This window comes from Lepidochelys olivacea (genome assembly GCF_965140295.1).
Source record: "Lepidochelys olivacea isolate rLepOli2 genome assembly, chromosome: 8".
Lineage (NCBI taxonomy): Eukaryota > Metazoa > Chordata > Testudines > Cheloniidae > Lepidochelys > Lepidochelys olivacea.
Window position 1 is genome coordinate 104,250,968 of NC_140418.1, and position 25,344 is coordinate 104,276,311.

The 25,344-nt window shown below is 44.4% G+C and overlaps 1 protein-coding gene across 5 annotated transcripts in view; it reads right to left on the minus strand.

Moving 5' to 3' along the window:
• MAST2 (microtubule associated serine/threonine kinase 2) overlaps positions 1-25,344 on the minus strand; it is a 402,444-nt gene that overhangs the window by 70,434 nt on the left and 306,666 nt on the right. For 3 of the 5 annotated variants that reach the window (XM_084637854.1, XM_084637855.1, XM_084637857.1), the window contains 4 exons: positions 23,245-23,320; positions 10,918-10,938; positions 8,170-8,248; positions 718-872 (listed from right to left, as the gene is read on the minus strand). In XM_084637854.1, coding sequence (XP_084493980.1) covers positions 718-872; positions 8,170-8,248; positions 10,918-10,938; positions 23,245-23,320 — 331 coding nt within the window. The remainder of the gene's footprint in view (positions 1-717; positions 873-8,169; positions 8,249-10,917; positions 10,939-23,244; positions 23,321-25,344) is intronic. The other 2 variants (XM_084637856.1, XM_084637858.1) reach the window with 1 other exon arrangement.

The window sequence follows — 25,344 nt, forward strand, 5'->3', positions numbered from 1 at the left end:
ATCCAGCCCAACACATAAATGCATGGCAGTTACTTAATACTTCTGCCCTGACACTAAAGTGTTGTGGAGTTCAGTAAGGAAAGGGTCAAATTCCAACTGCCCCTGCTTGTCTGCATCTAAATGTCATCTGCACTAGGAAACAGCCCTATTGGTGACTACTATTTTTAAGCAAGGTTCCCTCAACCAATAGCAAAAATGGCTTTAACTTCTTGTCTACAAATTTCCCAGCACTGTTAGAGAAGTGCTCTTTCAGACTTTCTGAAATGGTACTAAATGTGTTTTGTTTCATCAACACTAACAGTTTTCACATCCATTCAAGTTGACTTGGTGCTGACAACCTTTTCCAACAATGCAACAGTTTCCTACAGTCAAGGGAGCAAAATTCAGTAACAGGAGAAACACTTGGGAACAAAATTCACACAAGTAGTAGCGAAATTGGAAATTTAAAGTGTGACACTTGTGGATTATCATCTTAGAGTATAATGGTACAAATAGACAAACAAAATACTTATCCACTTTAAGTCCTGAATGTCAAATCTCAAGAAAATAATTGTATCCATTTTTGAGTGTGCGCGGCTGAGGTGGTGTTGGTTAAAATAACTATAAAATCAGCAGAAAACACTAATTCCATATTACTACTCTTACAATTGAAAACACATATCAGAAAGGCAATGCATAACAACGTCTCAGATTCAAGGAGTAGGATGTAAAGCTCACCTGAGACTGCGAGATCGCGGCCGCATGGCTGGAGAATGACGTCCTTCCTCATCAGTGATGTTCTCAGTGCTGAAATGCTTGGTCAGGAAATGAAGTTCATCGGCCGTTGGCTGAAAGGGCAGCTGGTGCAGCTTCTCCTGGGATGAGCATGATGACTGAGTACAGAAAAATATAGAAAAGAAATACACTAAACGCATGCATAGGGGACAGCTCATGAATGGAACAGGAACGGATTCTGCCAAACACCGAATACTCCGACAGAAAAGAAAAGCTGTTCACCAGAACAGGTGCCTCTCTTTATTTTCATGACTAGGTTAGCTTGACACTAAAGGTATATAGAACTCTAAGGCTGTTAGATCTGGACAGCTTTTGGGGATGCCTAAGAGATTATAGATTCCCACAACTCCTCGAACCATTCAATCTGATCTTGAAGGTAACTTGTTAGTGGGAGAAATGGAAGGGATCAGCTTTGGGAAGGACAAAGAGGTTCCTGGAATGTTGAACAACTTATCTTTCCCTTCCCTTCATGCTCCCTCATCTCAAGAATTTCATTAGCATGCAGTAATGCTATGGAGGTGTGTAGTACATGAAAATTAACACTCTTAATTGGTTTTCTTTAAAGTTTATTATTGTAATTGCTCTGCATTTCATTTCTCCCTTGTTCTACCCATCAGGCTTCTTCTAGTTGAGCAGGCAGTAATAAGATCAGGACAGCTGACTTTGCAGGTGTGTTGTATGCGGTGTTGTTGTTGCCACGTTGGTCCCAAGATATCAGAGAGACAAGGTGGGTGAGGTAATATCTTTTATTGGACCAACTTCTGTTAGTGAAAGCTCTGTTTTGTGCCTCACTGACAGAAGTTGGTCCAATAGTAGGTATTACCTCACCCACTTGTCTCTCTTTTGCAGGTATGTGTAATGAACAGGGTTTCCCTTGTTTGGCTGTTACAAAGTGGGGAACACTTTATTCAGTTTTAAATGATCTGCTATGCTTATGATGTGTGTACAGTGGCGTAATGCATTGATGTCCTGAGTAAGAACTTTTAACTCCTGCATCCAGAGACAATGGGAGTTAAATGGAAATTAACTGGAACATACTTTTGGCAAAAACATGGATGGTGTTTAAAGTTTGGCTAGAATCTTCAGAAAAGATTAAAAACAGAGTTTCTAGAGTTATTTGCTGTTGAAGACATTGATGAGCTTTAGAAAAGAAAGTTACCTAGTGTGGCTTAGAAGTTAAAGCCAAGTGCCGATAATAATGTCTCAGTTAGTCTGAATTAACTGGGAAAAAACAGCACTCTTTCAGCGCTGCTAGCCTACAGTGTTATTGTTTTTTAAATTGTTTAGACCAGATGCATCCAAACTTACCAGGAGCCTAAGAACCGCACCTAAATTGCAGGAAAAAACAAGAAGTGTGCTGCAGCTGCCTACCTCTGATGCAGAGGTTCACCTGTGGAGAACCCTAGTATATTATGCGTTATCCGAGTCTAGCTACCTAGATCAAGGTGGGGGATTGTATGCTGGGACCTATAATCATATATGCAACAGGCTACAACTTCACACAAAAAATGAGTGCCGCTAACGTTTATGGGGCAGATTCTCTGTCCTGATCCACTCCCTTTCACACCTCAAGAGGTTCACAGAAAGCAGAAACCACCTGTCAGTCACCAGGTACGGAGGAAGCCCCATGCGAGACTAGAGCAGGTGGTGCTATCTCCTATGCCTCCTTCCCTACAGCCATTGGTGCAGTGCAGGAAGCATTTCGGAGGGAACAGGAGCAGCTGAAGCATGGTGCACTCCAGCAATCACATAGTCCCTAAGGTGATCAAAGCCAGCTGGCACACGTTTGAGCAGCTCCCAGTTTGGTTTAATCTGTGCTTGGGCCAGGACTGAGAATCAGGAAGTCTATTAGGCCCCCAAACACTGTCATGTCCACCTTATGCTGAGTAGCAAAGAACCTTCCCCTGTATTATACGAGTTTGTGGGACACATTTGGCCTTCAAGCCCACTTTAGTCACCCTGTTGTATACTACCTTATGTGTGCAGTACAAGGAGAGAGAGTTCTCTGAGCATCTTGAGGTGGAAAGGAATGGAAAAACAGTGATGCTTTCCAAGGGAAGTACGTGCCCATAGATTGGATAATATGCTGTTTTATAGGACAGAAAGCTTAGAGACACAATAAACTAAAGAAGTGTAGTAATATCAGGGTTCCTAAGTGGCTCTGATATTACATATGTCTTTGATCCAGAAGAAATGAAAATAGAGTCAGCATATAAGAGAAGCTAACATATCTGTCAAACGCGTTGCAGATTTAGAAAATAATAGTGTCACAATCCGTACACCCAGAAAAAAGACATGATGGTTACTGGCATTTCAAGCACTGAAAATGTATGCCTGCCAGCAACACAATCACTCAGGAAACAGAGAAAATTTAAAAATATTCTTCTCACGATGTCTGACTAAAACCCTCCTTCCACTTTGTCTCCTCAAGAGATATCAGACTATACAGTGCTGGAACTCCAGGGAATATTTAAGGAAATCCTGTGCCAAGTATTAGGAGATGTGCTTTCTTTAGCCAAAGGCTTCTTTAGCTCTCAAAAGCCTTCAAGGAATACATCCATGTACTAACGAAGCATGAACACAGCTGTATTATTGATTTTGATGAAGTCACAGAATTCGATATTAGCGGTAGAGCAATGCAAACATCCCTGTGGTGTCTCAGTTACAGCCAGAGAATTAGCCAGCTTATTGCAAGCAAAAACTTGCAGCTAATCTTACTGTAGCTTTTAAATTAACTCAGAGCCTAGTAAATAAACAGCAAATTAGATATTGAAGGAAATAATTGGACATTAGCCTGTTCAATTAATTTCTCTAGGTTCACATATCTGAAAGTCTGCACCCACGTCAGTCAGGCACAGCATTCTCAGTGCTTGCACAATGAGAAGCATACTGTCTTCATACAGTATCTGAAATTTAAAAAGGCAGCAGGTATTTTGCTGAAAAATGGACTTTGTGGCACCAGAAATACAGAAGTTGAAAAATGTAGAGCAAGCGAGCGAGAGAGATTGAGATGCAACTTTTACTAAGTGTCAGTTCAGCTGGCAGAGTTGCTGTCCATTGACCAAGACCACCACAGGTTGACTCTCACTAGAGAAATGGGCATACCACACAGTAATTCAGGCCACCAGAATGCGGACTCTTAATTGGTTCCAGGCATTCCAGTATTTCACTCACTAATGGTAGGCCCGACAGGAGGGGCTAACAAACTGGTTTCTCTTGTTTTAAGAGGCAATAGAATACAATGGACTGAACACACCAGTCAGGAGCTTGGTATTCCGAGATTCTAGTCTCACCTGCACCACTAACTCACTGTATCCTTTCAAGTTTCAGAGGAGCAGCCGTGTTCGTCTGTATTCGCAAAAAGAACAGGAGGACTTGTGGCACCTTAGAGACTAACCCATTTATTTGAGCGTGAGCTTTCGTGAGCTACAGCTCACTTCATCGGATGTATACCGTGGAAACTGCAGCAGACTTTATTTATACACAGAGAATATGAAAAAATACCTCCTCCCACCCCACTGTCCTGCTGGTAATAGCTTATCTAAAGTGATCATCAGGTGTGCTGGAAATGGTCTCTAAGGTGCCACAAGTCCTCCTCGTATCCTTTCAAGCCACTTGAAGTCTTAGGATATGTCTACACAGGCCAGGGGAGTGAGCTTTCCAGCCCTGGTCAACAGATTTGGAGTAGTGGGGCTCAGGTTAATGCTCCAAACATAGTTGTGCAGACAGTGCTTTGAAGTTGTGGTTTGGGTTGGAGCTCAGGCTCTGAAGCTCACCTCCCTCCCGAGGCTTTTGCCCATGTTAAAAGATTCCTCAGGCCTTTCCTTTGAACAGCTCTAGTGCCCCCATGCTTCAGAACAAGGACTTGAAATTTGGCAGTGGGTGGACTTTGCATCAGCAATGCGCTTTTTGCTGGGCCTGTGAAAATGTGCCCCAAATTTGGCAAAGTTATTAACCTTTGAACAATCACACTTCACTCCTGCTCAGCAGAGACCACTTTGATGATAGTTAAATCTCCAAAGATTCGGTCCTCATTGAGTATGCTTGAGCCTCTCACACCTCCGAGTGCCCTTCCCTTCCCGACTCCTACTTGTGACTGGATGCTGTACGCACCATTTTCTCCGAACAACAGAGCATGCTCCAGCCCAGCATTACAGGGCGAAAGCCAGATTTTCCTAATAATGGCCGGTCTGAGCTGGGATGGGGTTGGGCACTGGAACTAAGAGCAAGGAGCCAGGCCCCACCCTGCTGCCCAGATAGCATGAAGAATGAAGCTGCCAGATTTTGAACGCAGAAGGGAGAAAAGCCAGACAACACGGGAGAAAGGAGTGAAATGTGAAAAGGAATCGTGTGAAACTAGGATTGGAGTGGGGGGATAGGGAGAAACTGGGAGTTAGGGGAGACTGGGAATGAGAATCAAAGAGGGGGAGACTGAGATGAGGAGATGGGGATGGGATGTGTGAGCGGGGAAATGAGGCTGGATGAGGAGCCCAGAGAGAGAGACTGGAAACCGGTGGAGGAGGAGGGAAGAGAAGGATTGGATGAGGAGCCAGGAGGGGACAACTGGGACTGGATAGTCAAGGAGGCTGGGGACAAACAGTTGGAATGGGATGGGGGAATTGGGATTTGGCTAGGTGAGGAGATTGGGACTGGGAATGGGGAAGGGAAGATACAGAGTGGTTGGGATAGCACACAGTGAGACCGAAAGTAGAGACTAGGACTGGGATTAGAAGCCTAAGAGACAGACACTGGGATTTGGTAGGTGAGGAGAATGGGAATGGGACAAAGAGCCAGGAGTGGGAGAGGGACAGGTTGCAGGAAACGGGGCAGAAGGGTCTGTCCCTTAAAGCACACTCCCCTCCAGTGCCTGGAATGGAACCCAAGATTCCTGAGCCTCACCAATTACTCTGCAGTCATCAAATATTTGTGAAACTCACTGGAAAAGCTTGTGTCTCACCCTCTCCTCTAATGATGGTGCACATAAAGGATGATAACCTACTATTGCTGTCAGTTACTTCCTTTGCTCAAGTGGCAGATCAGTGAGGTGGATCTGAAGGTTCCAAATCTGCTGATGAACCATTGGGTGACAATGTGATAACCATGTCATATAATTTGTTTTTTCAGTTTTCTTTTTTAAAAAAAAAGAACAACTTCAGAAATTACACACACAAAACCTATGTTAAAAGATCATCATTAAGGTTACAAAGATAAGCACTCAAGTGCGAGGAAATACGAGAATCAAGGTGCTTATGTTACCTTAATTCATACCCCTTGCGCATATGCATTATGATACAGTCTTTCATTATATGATCATACAGGCTCTTGCCACAAGACCCCTGCCTCATTCAGTTCACAGGATGGACCTGCTCTGGTGATGACTCAAGGTTATTTAGTAAAGGGGGCTGTTGTCTACAGGACCCCTGCTTCATTTGTTGCAGAAGTTGGAAGGTGAATGAGGGGGATGGATTACAGTAAGAGAAAGGATGATCTGTGGTTAAAGCAGTTGTATGCTGCCCTGGATAACTGAATTTTCTCTCTTTCTGCTACAGAGTTCCTGTGTGATGCTAGCAAGTCACTTAAACCAAACTTTTCACAGATGGTCACTAATCACGTGTACCTCATTTTCTGCACGCTTGACTTGAGATCCTGGAGTCTGATTTACAGAAGTGTGAAAAATTCACAGCTGCAAATAACATCAGTGGGAGCTGTTTTTTGAACATATAAAATGCTAAGCATTCTGAAAAAATCAGGTCCTAGTCATCTCAAATTGGGCTTCCAAAATTAAGAACACAGCAGCAGCCATGATGGGTCAGACCAATGGCCCATCGAACCTAGTATCCTGATTCTGATAGTGGCCGGTGCCAGATGCTTCAGAGAGAATGAACAGAACAGGGCAATTTTGAGTGATCCATCCCCTGTAGCACAGTTTCTGGCAGTTAGAAGTTTACGGTCACCTAGTCCATGGGGTTGCACCTGACCATGTTGGCTAATAGTCATTGATGAACCTATTCTCCATGAACTGATCTAATTCTTTTTTGAACCCAGTTGTATTTCTGGTCTTCAAAATATCCTAAGGCAACAAGTTCCACAGGTTCACTGTGTGTTACGTGAAGTAGTACTTCCTTTTGTTTGCTGAAAACTTGCTGGCTATTAACTTCATTGGAGGACCCAGGTTCTTGTGTTATGTGAAGGGGATTAGTGAAGATTAGTATGCATTTTTTACCTTAATCTCCCTGTCTGTTCCCCATCTGAAAAATGCAGATAAGAATACCCTCTTGCCTCAGAGAAGTGTTTTGAAAATTAATTAATTAGTGTTTGTGAAGCACTCAGACACTATTGTGATGAGTGCCATAGAAAAGCCCATGAGGAAATTAACAATTCTGTCTTCAGAGCAGGGTTTGAATAGTAAGCAGTAAATAAGGCCTCAGGCCACATTTTGCTTAATAAAGATAAAACAAAACACTGAGTAATTGCTCATTAAGTGAGCACAGTCCATCCTTTGCACTGAATAGGGCAGGGGTACTGTGGAAAAAAATAGAACGTGATCATGTAATTAAAGACTATCATAATGCACACACACAAGAGGGACAAATTAAGTTTACAAGGGCCAATTTTATTCTGGCACTTCCTAACTTTTGAGTGCTTGATTTTTCAACATTAATAGTGTTCTTTTAATTGAATTTTCTGTGCAACTTCAAATATAATTTACTGTTAATACACAATGAAGAGTATGATACACAATGAAGAGTATGATGCACAATGGGACATGTCAGACTGCGACATTAAGGAACAATGAACACAGGTCTCTTTCGATTTCTGATAATGGCATATTAGGCTTCTGGTGATACTGTAGTCAGGTAAGTTGTAAAAGTCTAGACTCTTTCAGTCATGTGTATAAGGCAAATGTATAATGAAGGAACAGCTGCACCCAGAAAATCAAACTATTATCAAGTTGAATAACGTGTATATTATCACCTTTCCTCCCAGACAGCATGTTAGTAGATAGAGAGCTCTTGTACCCACTGGTGACTAAAGTTCAAAAGTGGACAAGAATTTCACATCTGGTTTAAAAGTAGCTGAGAGCTTGCTAATGATTAAGCATTCCATCTCAAAGTGCTGACACTCCCGATACAATGTTCCCCTCTGCTGTGCAGCGAAGTGGCGGCATAGGGACTAGCACTAATACTGAAGGCAAAGAGTAGATGGTAAGAGCTGGGAAATGGAGAAAAAGCAGCACAACTGATAATTAAAATAATTTTTAAAGCAAATAGCATATTAAATAAAAGATTGACAAAACAATGAAAAAATATTGAACATTTAGCAAGGATTTAAAAGTTGATGGGTTAGGGTGTATTTAAACACACAGAATTATCTGAAAAAGTCTTTGCCGCTTACTGAAACTGTTGAACTGGGAGTGTTTGTTCCATATCCAGATGAAGGAAGAGAGGCCAGGGACCAGCGGCGCCCATCCGTTCTGGAGAAAAGATGCAAGAGAAATTATTTTGATGGCTACAATGTGGACAATGTTTTGGGGAAGGTTTTCCCCTAAAACAGATTGCAATCAAAGGTTGGCATTTTCCAGACAATCCAGTGCTCCTAGAAATCACTTTGGGTAAAATTTTCAAAATGCACCTGTGTGAATGAGGAGCTTAAATCTCATTGAAAGTCAATGGGACTTAAGCTCTTAAATCACTTAAGAACTTTTGAAAGTTTTACCCTTTGTTTTTAAGTGGACATTATTGGGATCGGACAAATCTACTTTATACTTCCAAATTTCATTGAAAGAGACAGTCACAGCAGATTCCTTAGGGTAATACCTTGGGATCACTGCTGCTGCAGCTCCCCTGCCCTCCACACAGCACTTTAGTAATATATTATATTATATATTATATTTCTATTGGAACACTAACTTTTTATTCTCTAAAGATCACTTTTCTCACTACTATTTACAATATTAGTAGTAATTTGCTTTCTTGGATTTGTAACCTATGGCAATGTCTCCTCACCATTGGAAAGAGTGTTGCGCACACTGCTGCTAAAGAAAAAAAATGTGACAAACCAAAACCCCACTGATGCACTAGAAATACTGCAGAAAGGGTGGCATAATTTTAACACTAAACCTGTAAAAAATGAAATATGTAATTGCTTCTAAAAGAGACATCAATTTCCCCCAAATAACCTCAGGGAGGGAGAAAATTGTGTTCATTAGCTAAATCTAGTAAGTCTCTCTGTCTCCTGTTAAACCCCAAAGCATTAGATCCTGTTCACATTCCACTCTGGGATGGATGATAATGGTTTCCATCCTGTACTCCACATCAATAGAACTACCACCATTTATTAATATTTCTGGTACAAGTATTATTTATCCAAAGCAGAGGCAAATCATCGATACCTCTTCACATAAGATGAGAGTGAATTCAACAATTAAGAGCTTTTAATACAATTTAGATAAGACTTGTTTTTTTGGTGCAATTTATATACAGTACATGGGTGTATGACAGGTTTTTTTGTTGACATCAGTGGAGGACCAAGCTTGGGCTTATAATGGAAACTCAGTTACCCTTTGCTGTGGAGTGACTGCCATCTCTCCATTATCCACCCACCTAGGCCCCCCGGTTCAGGAAGGTTCTTAAAGCATGTACTTGAAGCTTAGCACGTGCTTTAGTTTTTTCCTGAATAAGGATGCTTTCCTGAACCACGGCCTTCTTACACTGACATGTACCTCTCCTTGTGGTAATAAAACGATCTGAGCACCAGAGAGGGGAATAAATATATTTATTTCTGGAAGAATATGGAAAAAAAGGTTCATGCTTCATGCACAAAATCATAAAAGTTTAAGCTTTATAACCCATTCCTATTAGTGCATGCCATCGTTAAACCCCCATGTAGACATAGGGTGTTTCTGGCAAGATACCAAGAGAATCCTCCCCACATATTGCAGCAACTTCTTGTTATATTCCTGAAAAATTCCAAATCTCGTCCCGTACATGACACAAGATTCCTTTCTTACCTCCATAAAAACAAATGTAAATAGACAATGTGAATTATTGGGCGACATGATCTGGTAGCAGACTGGTCACTGGACTGGGATTTAGGAGATCTGTGTTTAGTTCCTGGTTCAGATAGACTTTCCATGTGGCATTAGGCAAGTCACTTAACTAACCATGTGCCTCATTCCTTCATATATAAAATGGGGACAATACTTCTTTCCTATTTCACAGTGGTGTTGAGGAGATAAAATCCACTGAAGATTCAGAGGGGCCCAAACACTATGGCAATGAGGGCCACGTAAGCAGATAGACATATTAGTGAGAAATTTTGAAAACACAAATATTATTGAACAGATGCAAAATGATAGAAGATTAGGCCCATTTTCCTCTTCAAAGGATTTTCGTATTTTGATTGCAAAGGTGTAAAAACAATCTCCCCTTCGCTCCACTTAAACTATCCTAAGATGGCAAGTCTCAGTTCTTGGTGCCATTTCCACAAAAACTGATGCAACATTGAGAAGCATGTTAAGCAATCAATGTAATGAACGCCAGCTGTGTATCTTGCCAACAAAAAACAGCAGGATGCGACTAGCAAAATTTCTGTTTCAAAAATTCAAGAAATAGACAGCAAGACTGTCAAAGAAAATGACTTCCTCAGTTAGCAAAATGCTTCAAAATTATTTCAATGTGTAAAATAAGAGGAAAAGATATATCTTTAAAAAGTAATGCAGTACTAATTTAGGAAAGAATGCTGGGAACAAAAGAAAAGTTTAGGTCATTTATTTCACTTTGGAATTATCCCTGCTGGGACAATGAAACATTGGCAAAAACAAACAACTTTGGCCATACATAACCTACTAAAATGTAATTTTAAATAAAGTGTGTTTGTGGCAGTTGTGTTAACATTACGCAACGTAGAATAGACCAACTTCACCATGACAAAGTGTTGTGTGAACAAAGCATTTTCTCCTGGAGGAATCCCTGTTAATTATAAGTTGCTATACAAAGACTCCAAATTTTTATTCCCGAAGTGTAAAAGCTGAATGCCTAAATGGGGTTATTACAGCACACATACTCATTAGCCACATATAGTACAATCATGCAAAAGCATTACATACACACAGCAGCAACATGTATCTGATATACCCTTTACCTGTCTGCTCTGTGTCCATGGCTGAATTGAAGAAATTGTGCAGTGATAATAAGGAAGGGAAAAATAAAAATAGTGAATGTGATTTCTGGAAAACCTGTAACAAACTTTGACTACTGATCATTACAGTCACTTTTACTGAATGTCACACTATATTGTATGGATGGAAGTGGACATCTCCCTCAAACTGGGAGAATTCTGAATATACTGACTCTGTGGGTTTGCAAAACACTCACTGAATGCTTGTCATCTAACAACAGATTTTTGTTTAACCACTATTTAAAACAAGGGCAGCCCTACAAGATTTAGTGGTGAACCTATTGGCCTTAAAACTAGCATGCTGTTTTCTCAACCAGAACTGCAATATTTTCCACAATGCTGAAGGATCAACTGGTTACAGTTCTGTACTATGGGAAGAGGAGTCATAAATACTGCACAAAAAGGATCATCTCTGAAGAGAAACGGTCAAATGCAAAGGGAAGAACATGGGCACAAAAAACAGTCATCTACCTTTTATTAACTGTTGTTCTTCGAGATGTGTTGCATATGACCATTCTAGGTGTGTGCGCGCCCACATGTTCAGTCATCGGAGATTTTTGCCTTAGCGGTATCTGTAGGGTTGGCAGCAGTACCCCCTTGAGTGCTGCGCTCATGCACCAGTATATCAGTAGCCACTGGCCCTACGCTCTCTCAGTTCCTTCTTGCCAGCAACTCTGACAGAGGGGCAGGATGACGGGTAATGTAATGGACATGAGCTACACATCTTGAAAAAGTCAGCTCCCAGACTACTGCACTGGGCAGCACAGAATGGGGAGGAGGTGACCAGCCCTCTGTGGAGAAAGAAGTGGTTTGGGACCATTTAGAAAAGCTGGATGAACATAAGTCCATGGGGCCGGATGCGCTGCATCCGAGAGTGCTAAAGAAGTTGGCGGATGTGATTGTAGAGCCATTGGCCATTATCTTTGAAAACTCATGGCGATTGGGGGAAAAAGGCTAATGTAGTGCCCATCTTTAAAAAAGGGAAGAAGGAGGATCCTGGGAACTACAGACCAGTCAGCCTCACCTCAGTCCCTGGAAAAATCATTGAGCAGGAATCAATTCTGATGCACTTAGAGGAGAGGAAAGTGATCAGGAACAGTCAGCATGGATTCACCGAGGGCAAGTCATGCCTGACTAATCTAATTGCCTTCTATGACGATATAACTGGCTCTATGGATGAAGGGAAAGCGGTGGACGTGTTGTTCCTTGACTTTAGCAAAGCTTTTGACATGGTCTCCCACAGTATTCTTGCCAGCAAGTTAAAGAAGTATGGGCTGGATGAATGGACTATAAGGTGGATAGAAAGCTGGCTATATTGTCAGGCTCAACGGGTAGTGATCAATGGCTCCATGTCTAGTTGGCAGCCGGTATCAAGTGGAGTGCCCCAAGGGTTGGTCGTCGGGCCGGTTTTGTTCAATATCTTCATAAACGATCTGGAGGATGGTGTGGATTGCACCCTCAGCAAGTTTGCAGGTGACACTAACTGGGAGGAGAGATAGATATGCTGGAGGGTAGGGATAGGATACAGAGGGCCCTAGACAAATTAGAGGATTGGGCCAAAAGAAATCTGATGAGGTTCAACAAGGACAAGGGCAGAGTCCTGCACTTAGGACGGAAGAACCCCATGCACCGCTACAGACTAGGGACCAAATGGCTCGGCAGCAGTTCTGCAGAGAAGGACCGAGGGGTGACAGTGGACGAGAAGCTGGATACGAGTCAGCAGTGTGACCTTGTTGCCAAGAAGGCCAATGGCATTTTGGGATGTATAAGTAGGGGCATTGCCAGCAGATCGAGGGACATGATCGTTCCCCTCTATTCGACATTGGTGAGGCCTCATCTGGAGTACTGTGTCCAGTTTTGGGCCCCACACTACAAGAAGGATGTGGAAAAATTGGAAAACGTCCAGCGGAGGGCAACAAAAATGATTAGGGGTTTGGAACACATGACGTATGAGGAGAGGCTGAGGGAACTGGGATTGTTTAGTCTGCGGAAGAGAAGAATGAGGGGGGATTTGATAGCTGCTTTCAACTACCTGAAAGGGGGTTCCAAAGAGGATGGATCTAGACTGTTCTCAGTGGTAGCTGATGACAGAGCAAGGAGTAATGGTCTCAATTTGCAGTGAGGGAGGTTTAGGTTGGATATTAGGAAAAACTTTTTCACTAGGAGGGTGGTGAAACACTGGAATGCGTTACCTAGGGAGGTGGTGGAATCTCCTTCCTTAGAAGTTTTTAAGGTCCGGCTTGACAAAGCCCTGGCTTGGATAATTTAGTTGGGGATTGGTCCTGCTTTGAGCAGGGGGTTGGACTAGATGACCTCCTGAGGTCCCTTCCAACCCTGATATTCTATGATTCTAAGAACAACAGTTACGAAAAGGTAGGTAACCGTTTTTTCTTCTTTGAGTGCTTGCTCATGTCGATTCCATTCTAGGTGACTCACAAGCAGTATCAATGAAGGTGGGCTTGGAGTTCATGATCTTGCAGCGTGCAGCACTGCCCTGCCAAAGCCAGCATCATCCCAGGCCTGCTGGGCAAGTGCGTAATGGGACATAAACATGTGGAACAGGTGACCAGGTAGCAGCTCTACAGATTTACTGGATCAGCACCCGAGCCAGGAAGGCTGCTGCTGACGCTTGCCCTCTAGTTGAGTGCACCGTGACTAATGCTGGTGGAGGTGCTTTTGCCAGCTCATAGCAGTAGTGGATGCAGTCCGTGATCCGAGACGAAATCCTTTGAGCAGACACTGGGTAACCTTTCAGCCTGTCTGCCACTGCAATGAACAGCTGTGTTGACTTATGAAACAGCTTTGTCCTGTCAATGAAGAAGGCCAGCTCCCTCCTGACGTCCAGGGCGTGCAACTTCTTCCAATTTATGAGGCTTTGGGAAGACGACAAGTAAGTATATGTCCTGGCCAGTATGAAGCTAGGAAACTACCTTAGGCAGGAATGCTGGGTGCGGCCACAGCTAGACCTTATCCTTGTAGAATACCATATAGGGTGGTTCTGAAGTAAGTGTCCTGACCTCAGACACCCTGCGAGCATATGTTACCACAACCAGGAACAAAACCTTCCAGGAGAGAAAAAGAAAAGAGCAGGAAGCTAGAGGTTCAAAGGGAGGCCCCATGAGCCTTGACAGCATGAGGTTCAAGTCCCAGGGAGGGACAGGGTCCCGGACATGAGGGTAGAGGGGCTCCAGACCTTTCAAAAACAGGGCAGTCATGACGTGAACTGTCTTGGAATGGAGGGTGGAAAGCCGAAATAGTGGCCAGGTGGACCCTGATCAATGACAGGGACAAGCGCTGGAGCTTGAGGTGCAGCCCGGATACGTCGTTCCGAAGCCCAGCACGTGAACATTTTCCACTTGGCCAGGTAAGTCACTCTGGTGGAGGACTTTCTCCTACCCAACACGACCTGTTGAACCCAGACCAAGCATTCCCGCTCTTCCGCATTCAGCAATGCAGTAACCATGCTGTCAAGTACAACGCCACCAGGTTCGGGTGCAGCAGGTCTGGCCAGAGAGATAGCTGCAGAAGGGCGGCTACCGAAAGGTCCAGCAGCATGCCGAACCAGTGCTGACGAGGCCACTAGGGGGGTATCAGGATAACCTTCGCCCTGTTTGATCTTCATGAGGATCCTGTGGATCAACAGCACTGGCAGGAAGGCATACATCAGGGCCCCTGACCATGAGAGCAGGAAAGCGTCTGACAGGGGACCCGTGTCCATCCCTCAGAGCGAACAGAACACATAGCATTTCTAGTTCTGGTGGGATGCGAACAGGTCCACCTGGGGAATCCCCACTTTTGGATCATACTGACTGCCTCTGGATGGAGTGACCACTCATGGTGAGACAAGAAGATCCTGCTGAGGCGATCAGCTAACACATTCCTGGTCCCGGGCAGGTGCATGGCTACCAGATGAATGGCATGTCACACACAAGTCCAAAGGCTGAGAGCTTCTTGGGAAAGGGCTGATGACCTGGCTCTGCCCTGCCTGTTGATTAATACATAGTGGTGGTATTGTCCATGAGGACCTGCACCACCTTTCGCATCAAGTGGGGCAAGAAAGCAGTCAGGTGAGCACCATGGTGAGCGGGTGGTTCTTCACATGGGAGATCAGGTCCGATAGGGCCTGAAAATGAGCCTTCCAAAGGAAGGCTCTGGCTCACATGGCGTCGAGAACCACCCCAATGAACCCTATTCTTTGGACAGGCCTTAAGATGGATTTTTGCTCGTTTATCAACGGGCCCAGGTCATGACAGGTGGATCGCACCAGATCGAGGCTCCTCTGTACCTGTTCCCAAGACCTGCCCTTGATGGGCCAGTCGTCAAGATACGGGAAGACCTGGACCCCTCAATGTCTCAGGTAAGTGGTCACTGGCACCATACATTTTGTGAAGACCCTGGGGGCCAATGAGAGGCCAAAGGGCAGCACCATGAATTGGAAATGGCTTCCGTCCACTATGAAACGGAGGAAATGTCTATGACCTTGGAATATGGAAATAAGGTCCATCAAGTTGAGGGGGGGCGTACCGGTCTCCCAGATACAGGGAGGAGATGATGGAGGCCAGAGAGACCATGAGAAACTGCAACTTCCTGAGAGACTTGTTGAGGCATTGCAGGTCCAGAATGGGTCTAAGGCCCCCTTTTTTTTACAGGATTCAGAAATAATGTGAGTAGAAAGCTTTTCCTGTCATGTTCCAAGGGACCTCCTCGACCGCCCCCAAGTGAAGGAGGTTCTCGACCTCTTGAATGAGGAGCTGCTCATGAGAAGGGTCCATGAAGAGGGACAGAAGACAGAGAGAGTGGGAGGGTGGGGTGGCCAAAAACTACATGGTATAGCCTTGAGACACTATCTCCAGCACCCAGCGGTCTGAGTTGACCCCTGACCAGGCCGAACGGTAGGGACGAAGATGGTTGAGGAAAGAATAGGGTGTCTCCTGGGAGGTAACTGGGGCATCGCTCTCGACTGCACCCTCAAAATGAGCACTTCTGGCCCCGGGGTGCTTCGACAGGTTTAAAACAAACACAAGAAAGTATTTTTTCATGCAATACGGTCAACCTCTGGAGCTCCTTGCCAGAGGGTGTTGTGAAGGCCAATACTAAAACGGGGTTCAAAAGGGAGCTAGATAGATTCATGGAAGATAGGTCCACCAATGGCTATTAGCTAGGATGGGCAGGAATGGTGTCCCTAGTCTCAGTTTGCCAGAAGCTGGGATTAGGTGACAGGGCATGGATCACTTGATGATAACCTGTCTGTTCATTTCCTTTGGGGCACCTGCCATCAGCCACTGCCAGAGGACAGGATAATGAGCTTGATGGACCTTTGGTCTGACCCAGTATGGCTGTTCTTATGACAGGACGGACTGCACAGGTGAGCGGGAGGAGGAAGGGCAGTGGCAGTTGAAACTAACATCCCTGCCCCTTCTCCTTGTAGACCCTGGATGAGGCTGCAAAGGCTTCGGTGGCGGGGGGCGGCCAGAACTGCTTTCTTACAGACTGCGGTGTATGCATGTCCAACGAGTGAAGAGTGGCCCGAGTGTTTTTTAACCAATGCAGCCTCACATCCATCTGCTCTGAAAAAAGACTGATCCCATTATATGGGAAGTCATGGATTGAGGTCTGCATCTCTTGGGAGAGACTGGTGGTCTGAAGCCGGGAGCTGCGCCTCATAACCACCGCCGACGTGATCACCTAGCCATCGAGTCAGCCATGGCCCATGACGTTTGAAGAAAGCACTGAGCCACCACTAGGGTGCTGAATTCGTGGGCCAAACCTTGTGGGAGGGACTCCTTGAACTTATGGAGGGGGTCTCAGACGTTGAAATTGTATGTCCCTAGGAGGCTTTGATGGTTCACCACCCAGAATTGTAGGCTGGCAGTTGAATAAATTTTTCTCCCAAACAGGTCCAATCTTTTGGCCTCCTTATTTTTGGTAGTCGAGCTGGTATGCCCTTTTTTATCTTTTTCATTGGCCGCAGAGGGTGGGTGTAAGGGTACTCAAACCCTTTGGCCAGGACAAAGTATTTCTTTTTGGCCCATTTAGAGATGGGAGGGATGGATGAAGGAGTTTGCCAGAGGGCCTTGGCAATTTTGAGGACACCATCATGCACTGGTAGTGCGACATGAGCAGGGGTAGAGGCTGACAGGACATTCAACAATGTGTCCGCCTGCTCACCCATTTTCTCCACCTACAGGCTCAAGTTCTTGGCCACCCATCGAAGCAAAGCCTTGTGTTCTTTACAATCGTCTGGTGGGCTGGCCCTTGAGGGTCCCGCAACCAAATTGTCTGGGGACAAAGATGGGGATTGTACCACCGAGGCAGGCCCTGGGGCATCTTCCCCTGTGTGGGAGGGAGGCTTAGGGAAAGGTGCAGTCTCCTCTGCCTCGACGTCCAGGTGCGCCTCATGCACCAAGCCCGGTGCTGTCAGTGCCACCATCTGTTGCTCCCAGGCGGCGGCCGATGAGCAGTGTGAAGGGGGCATTCCCCATGTAATCTAGTAAGACCACTGTGCCTTGCTGCCAAGACAGCACCGTCAATGTCAGAACAGCCTCGGGTGCCCATTCGTGCCGGTGGAGTCTAGGCGAGGGGCTGAACTGCCCTTCCGTGCCAGAGGAATCCCCTCCAGTGACCACAGTGGGGCCATCGATGCCTGAATCTGTCTGCTGTCGCCATCCCAGATCAGTGCCCAAAGCAAGGGGACCGGAGACGTGACGGAGAGTGCTCCCACAGGTTAGGTGACCAGGACTTCCGCCAAGAGGACAACCGGCGGGAAGGCGAATGGTGCGGGTAGTACTGAGACTAGCATCTCCCTCTAGGCAATCTGCGTTGAGACGGCGGGGACCGTGATTGTACTGCCAGTGACCAAGGGTGAGCCCAGAGGATCTGTGCTGAGACTCCAGCGATCTGCGGCATGGAGGTGGAGAGTGCTGCTTCGCCTCGGGGGATCGGCAGCACTCTACTGCCCCGAGTGGCCTGAGCGGCTGGGTTGCCCTTGTGGGGAGCCTTTGCCGCTTCCTGTGGCACGTGCTATGTCAGGGGTGTGGGCAGAGGCCTTTGCTCTCTCGGCGCCGAGGGAGCTTGTGAAGGCATTGGTGCTGTCAGGGGTTTAGGTCCCATGCTGCTCCTGGGATCGGTAGTGGACGTTTTAAGGGGCTACGGGCCCTGACCGGGGAGGCACGGATGTGTGGCTCCGGAGTGGCCAGGCGGCCCGAAGTGAGTCCCTTGCCCGATGACCCTTGGCCCTTCTTGCCTGGTGCCGGGGAGCTGTGCTTCCTTGCTTTCTTTTTTGGCACTGGCAAGGAGGAACAGTGCTGGGTGGAGCCCAGTGCCAGGGGCACACTGTGCACCGAGGCTGAGGTACTGGCGAGTCCTGGCGGGGCAGCACGGAAGCCGGACGGAAACGGACTCCACGAGGAGAGCCTGTAAACGAATATCCCCCTCTTCCTGTGTGTGGGGCCTGAAAGTTTTTATAAATACGGTACTTATCTCTCACCTGTGATTCCCCTAAGCACTTGAGGCAGCTGCTAAGGGGTTTACTTACAGGCAGTCCAGTCCAGGCTTAAACCTGGGAGACTGGGGCATGCCTCGCCTGGGGCAAAGTCCTCAGATTTGTGCTGGAAATCACTTTAGATAAGCTATTACCAGCAGGACAGTGGGGTGGGAATAGGTATTGTTTCATATTCTCTGTGTATATATAAAGCCTGCTGCAGTTTCCACGATATGCATCTGAGGAAGTGAGCTGTAGCTCACGAAAGCTCATGCTCTAATAAATTGGTTAGTCTCTAAGGTGCCACAAGTCCTCCTTTTCTTTTTGCGAATACAGACTAACACGGCTGTTACTCTGAATACTAACTACTTAACGCTAAGTACTATAAACAAACTATTTACAAGGCCTAACGCTCAAAGACAGTAAAGGCAAAAAACTGCTAGCTCTTGTTATGCAAGGAAAGGCACTCCACCTAACCCCCACGGGCGGTAAGAAGGAACTGAGAGTGTTTAGGGCCAGCGGTGCCTGATATACCGACACATGAATGTGGCACTCGAAGGGGTGCTACTGCTGATCCTATGGACACCACTAAGGCAAAAATCTTCAACGACCACGCACGTGGGCACGCACACACCTAGAATGGAACTGACATGAGCAAGAACTCGAAGAAGAAGAATCCATTTCTACTTGATGGCAGAGCCTGTGTGAGAGGAAGAGGTCAGACGTGGATGATCTCCAGGGCCCACACAATGATGGCATAACGTTTGTGAGAGATGGAAAATTCTGCTTAGATAAGATAAAGAAGCATAGTACTTTCCAGTGACCCAAGGCACAGAAATTCTCCTGGCAACACAGCATGGTGATCCACTAAATATAGCTGCACCAGCAGTGCCAGGATAACGAAACGCAGACTTTACAGATTTAGTGCTACTGGTATCTTGGCTATTTTAAATAGTGATGTAATTTTTCTCTTCCTTTTTTTGTTTCTTGTTCTAATAAAAACAGTTTAAAACAATTTTATATTTTAAACTGAGCATCAACACACAACTTAGACCAAATTAAAACATATTTTAGTAAAGGTATAGACAAAGGGGTCCCCTGAGCCTCCAAATCTCCCATTTTTCCTCCCCTTCCCTTCATTAAAAGCCAAAAGCAACAGTAACCCTCTCTACAGAGGAATGCTTGATGCAGCTACCTTGGGAAGCAGGCTCTCTCTCCACTTCTGTCTGGCAGAGGAGTTTACTGGACAGGTGACACACTTCCCTTCTTAGAATCATAGAATATCGAGTTGGAAGGGACCTCAGGAGATCATCTAGTCCAACCCCCTGCTCAAAGCAGGCACAATCCCCAATTTTTTTTGCCCCAGATCCCTAAATGGCCCCCTCAAAGATTGAACTCACAACCCTTCTTCTCCCCCATTCCTTAAGGCTCTCAAGAGCTTTCTTGGCACAGCTTCCAGCCCCTCCTTTTCTGGGATGGAATTTGATCCCCACATGGCAGCACTTGTATTTCTATACTCTTTTCACAGCACCTTGCTCCTGAGGCAAAAATCTAAGGTGCCATGCACTTGATGCCCTTATGTAAGTTTTGTAAAAAAACAGTTTTACACAATGAAACATTAATAGAAATATTTCTGTAAAAGCCATTTTAAAAATCTATGAAAACAGTATGTTATTTGGATTTAAATATTACCCACCATCAACTGCCTTTGGAACTCTAACTTAGAAGCACAGCTGCCAACTTTCATGAGGTAAATAAGCACCCTGACTTTCACAGTAAGTCAAAAATCAAGCTAATCCCATCTCAAAACAAGGCCAAAACAAGCCAATCCCTAAGAACCCCAACACTCTATGTGACTAGATCCCTCCAGTGTACAGCCTGGAACTGTGAGGGGGCCTGCTGTGCATCCCTGAGTCTCTCCCTCCCTTGCCAGGAACCAATCAAAAAAAAAAAAAAGAAGCAACAAGCTACAACAAGCAACAAGCCAAAAAGAAACTCACAAGCCAATTAAGCCAAAAACAAGCCAAATTTCTGCATTTTTTTCGCGAGTCTGGCATGTCTGCTCAGAAGTGCTGTTTAGTGTATAGGGAATCAAGAGACCCCAGTTCTACTCCTGGCTCAGAAACTGACCTCCTGTGTGCAAGTCACTTTGTGTCTCTGTGCCTTTGTTTTCCTTCCAATCCTTTTTCTGGTTTGTTTATTTAGACTGCAAGCTCTTTGGGGGAAAAGGACTGTAACTACATGGTCTGTACAGCACCTAACCCAATTGTGCCCCAATGTCAGCTGGGGTTTCTTGGCCCTACTATAATAAATATTACACTGCCAGGACCATTGTATTGTGAGATGGAACAGAATGTGAAATTGTCCAGGCTAGTTCCATTCCCTACACTGAATGAAATGCAAAAGCTAGACAAAGAGCAGTGTTATGCCTAAAAGACCACAGTATACAGGTTGTGGCCTGGGAGCTTTGTAGCATTAATTGTTGCACAATTTATGATTTTCAGGTCACTGTTTAAACATTAAATGCTCACACAGAAAGGCAGACACTGCAGCAAATGTCTTGTAAAATCATCAGTGGTATGTGCTAGGGGCAGATTCAAGTTTTCCCATCACTGTCATCACAAAACCACCTATGAAATACAATGCTTCTCTGAGGTTATACTGTTAAAAGGTTTGCTTTCTGTTTTGAAGAGGGCTTTAAATGTAATATTGTTAAAACTGTTGTAACAGCCAACAGCTTCAGAAAGTTATGCCTCTAGTTTTATTGAAAGCTTTCCTTCATGCAGTCCTGAAACCAGATCCCAGGCTGCTGTCAACTGGCATGATTCAAGTGACTTCAGTGCAGCAAAACTGATTTACACCTGCTCAGGATCTGACCTTCCCCCCCTTTTTAAATAGGAATACATTTAAACCATTTGTATTTTTTAATCAGTAGAACCTGCTCTCATCCCTCCTGCCTGCCTCCTCTTCTCCCCGTCCCCTGTATAACAGGTATGGATCCAGATAATTAATATGCAACCACGACATTTATGACTAACAATAGCTCATCCTTAGGTGATGCCTGATAAATAGCATAAAGTCTGCTGCCAGCAATATAAAGGGGTGTCAGAGGTGGGAAGCAACTCAATTGACTGACTAGCAAAGGCTTTCCTTCAATTATCTGGTTTCAGAGTAGCAGCCGTGTTAGTCTGTATTCGCAAAAAGAAAAGGAGTACTTGAGGCACCTTAGAGACTAACCAATTTATTTGAGCATGAGCTTTCGTGAGCTACAGTTCACTTCATTGGATGCTGTAGCTCACGAAAGCTCATGCTCAAATAAATTGGTTAGTCTCTAAGGTGCCACAAGTACTCCTTTTCTTTTTGCTTCAATTATCTGATACTCAGGACCATAGCCCAGGGGCGATCTTTGACTTCTTCTCCCTGCCCCATATATCGCAACTGTTTCCAAATCCTGCCTTCCTCCAAAGCATTTCGAAGATTCATCTTTCTATCTATCTACCAGCTAAAATTCCTGTTTAGGCTCACATCGTCTCCCATCCTGATTACTACAACCCCCGCTTCTCTGGCAACACTCAGATGGTTTCTTTCAGTCCAAGCAAAATGCAGCCACTCGGATCATCTTCCTCGTACATGAATCTGATCTTACTATCCTCTTAGAATCCCTCCCCCACATCAGGTTCAGTCTTATCCTTGATTTCAAGGCCCAAAATTTATCGGCTCCTTGCTACTTATCCAGCCTTCTCTCTTTTTGTGTTATGCTGCCCTCACTCCCATCCTGTGCCCTCCATTCTGCTAAGGATGCCAAATTCAATACCCCATTTATCTGTTTCATTCACAGTTGTCTTCACACCTTCCGTCTATTGTTTCTTACACTACACCCAGCACCATGGAATCTGAGCTCCTTCCAAAAGGATGTGACCAGCAGCTGTTATATGAGGTTCCCCATACCACCAACTACATTTGGAACTCCCTTCCTAAACTTGTCTACAAGGCAACTGCCCTCTCTGCATTTCAATACCTCTGTATTATGCTAGTGAAACACTACACTTTCCTTTTGCAAATGTTAAACTAATACTAAATTTAACCTATTAACTGTTTCTCCTTGATATAGCAATATTGCTAACTGTTTTCTTGTCATGACTAAAGACTGGGACCAGAGAGAGAAAAAGACAGGCTGCAACCAGTCTCATGTTGCAGACATTTATCTACTGGTAAATTCAGAGTATTTAATTTTAAAATAGTATATTAAAAAAAGAGATTCAAACATCAGGGGTAGCAAAGAGATCAAGAATTGATGAACAAATATGTAGAATTTGATTGGCTTCGTGAACAAATAGGTTTCTTTAGAAAACAGAAGATTAGGATCCCTTAGAACAGACTTCATCTACTGATTAGGAAGCGGGACCTGAAAGAGTGCCATGGAAATGTGACTAATATACTGTGTGTCTATCCTCACCCTTATCACCTTGTTTTATCCCATCCTTGGCTCTCCAACCCTTCTGTCTCTGGCTTTTTTAGACTGCATGTCCCTCATGCAGGAACTCTGAATCATCTCCCATGTGTGGAAAGAACCTTGCAGTAGCACCCAAAATGTGCAACTAAAAACAATATAATAATAATAATGGAGTGACAATCAGCACCTGTAGAGAAGAGACAGAAATGTTGAAGACATTTCTAGACTCTAAAATCAGTCTAATATGAATCTGAAACAGACCCTAAAAACCTCTAAGTGATAACTACTTTCCAAAGTAGAAAATACACTCAGGTGGCTTTCACCCGCTAATCATAAGAAACAAAATGTGTTAACTTACCTACGGGCAGGAACAAAGGAAAAATGAGCAGGTGCATTGGGAGAGAAATTCCTGGGACTGTCCAAAGGACTGCTACCTGTTTGAGAAAGTGGAGAACATTTACATTTGTGTTACATTCACAACAAACTCTCTCCTTGTCACAATATTTGATGAGTGAGTTAGCATGCTACATGAATAGTTTGGATTAAGATCTGTAGTTACAAAGAACAAAGAGTTTAGATCTTTGAACCTTTTAATAGCCTGAGCAATACCTTGTTAAATATATTTTTGACTGTGGGGAAAAAAAAATGGAAAGTTGATTTTTTTCTCTCTACCATGAAATTAATGTTTTTACTTACTTTTTAGAATGTAAGTTAAGATGTGGACTTTCCAGTTTCAATTGTTAACAAAAACTAAGTAACACACAATGCAACAACTATATACAATATACTTGTTCTTGGATTTTTTTTAATGATTCTTGTATATGAGTTAATCCAATATTTAGCAATGAGAAACGCTAGTTAGAAAGGAAGCTGATTACTTTCTACTCAAGATTAAAGAGGATATCAAAGGAAGTACTTCTGTTCTCCCACTGTGAGATGTATTGGTGCAGACTGTGCTCTGTAAATAACATGTATTTTACTGAACAATCTTGCAAACCCAGCATAGTGCTCCTTACTGTGAATATATTCCAGTGGGACTGCTCATGGTAGCAAAACAGTACACCCATGAGTAAATGCTCGCAGGAATGGACCATAAGATCAATGTGGTATTTTTAAAAACTCTTTGCCTGTTAATTTCCAATGTTCTGAAATACAGTATTTATTAAGTACACTTTTCTAGCCCACCTTGATTATCATGCACATTGTAGGGAGAGTGGTCACTTTGGATGAACTATTACCAGCAGGAGAGTGAGTTTTTGTGTGTATGGGGGCGGAGGGTGAGAAAACCTGGATTTGTGCTGGAAATGGCCCAACTTGATTATCGTACACATTGTAAGGAGAGTGATCACTTTAGATAAGCTATTACCAGCAGGAGAGTGGGGTGGGAGGAGGTATTGTTTCATGGTCTCTGTGTATATAATGTCTTCTGCAGTTTCCACAGTATGCATCTGATGAAGTGAGCTGTAGCTCACGAAAGCTTATGCTCAAATAAATTGGTTAGTCTCTAAAGTGCCACAAGTACTCCTTTTCTTTTTGCGAATACAGACGAACACGGCTGTTACTCTGAAACTTTTCTATCACTGAAAATGAAAATTCCAATGGGTTAGTAAACTGAAGGAAAGGATCTTTGAAAACTTATGGCGATCGGGGGAGGTATTGGATGATTGTAAAAAGACAAAAATAGTGCCTATGTTTAAAAAGATAGGGAGGAGAATCCAGGGAACAACAGACCTGTCAGCCTCACCTCAGTTCCTGGAAAAATCATGGAGCAGATCCTCAAGGAATCCATTTTGAAGCACTTGGAGGAGAGGAAGGTGATTAGGAACAGTCAACATGGATTCATCAAGGGCAAGTCATGCCTGACCAACCTGATTGCCTTCTATGATGAGATAACTGGCTCTGTGGATGTGGGGAAAGCAGTGGACGTGATATATCTTGACTTTAGCAAAGTTTTGATACGGTCTCCCACAGTATTCTTGCCAGCAAGTTAAAGAAGTATGGACTGGATGAATGGACGATAAGGTGGATAGAAAGCGGGCTAGATCGTTGGGCTCAATAGGTAGTGAGCGGGGATTTGATAGCAGCCTTCAACTATCTGAAGGGGGGTTCCAAAGAGGATGGAGCTCGGTTGTTCTCAGTGGTGGCAGATGATAGAACAATGAGCAATGGTCTCAAGTTGCAGTGGGAAGGTCTAGATTGGATATTGGGAAAAACTATTTCACTAAGAGGCTGGTGAAGCACTGGAATGGGTTGCCTAGGGAGGTGGTGGAATCTCCATCCTGAGACGGTTTTAAAGCCCAGCTTGACAAAGCCCTGGCTGGGATGATTTAGTTGGGGTTGGGTCCTGCTTTGAGCAGATTAGACTAGATGACCTCCTTTGGTCTCTTCCAACCTTAATCTTCTATGATTCTATGATCAAGAATACCAAAGTCTTGCTCAGGTAGAACTAGAATTCTTC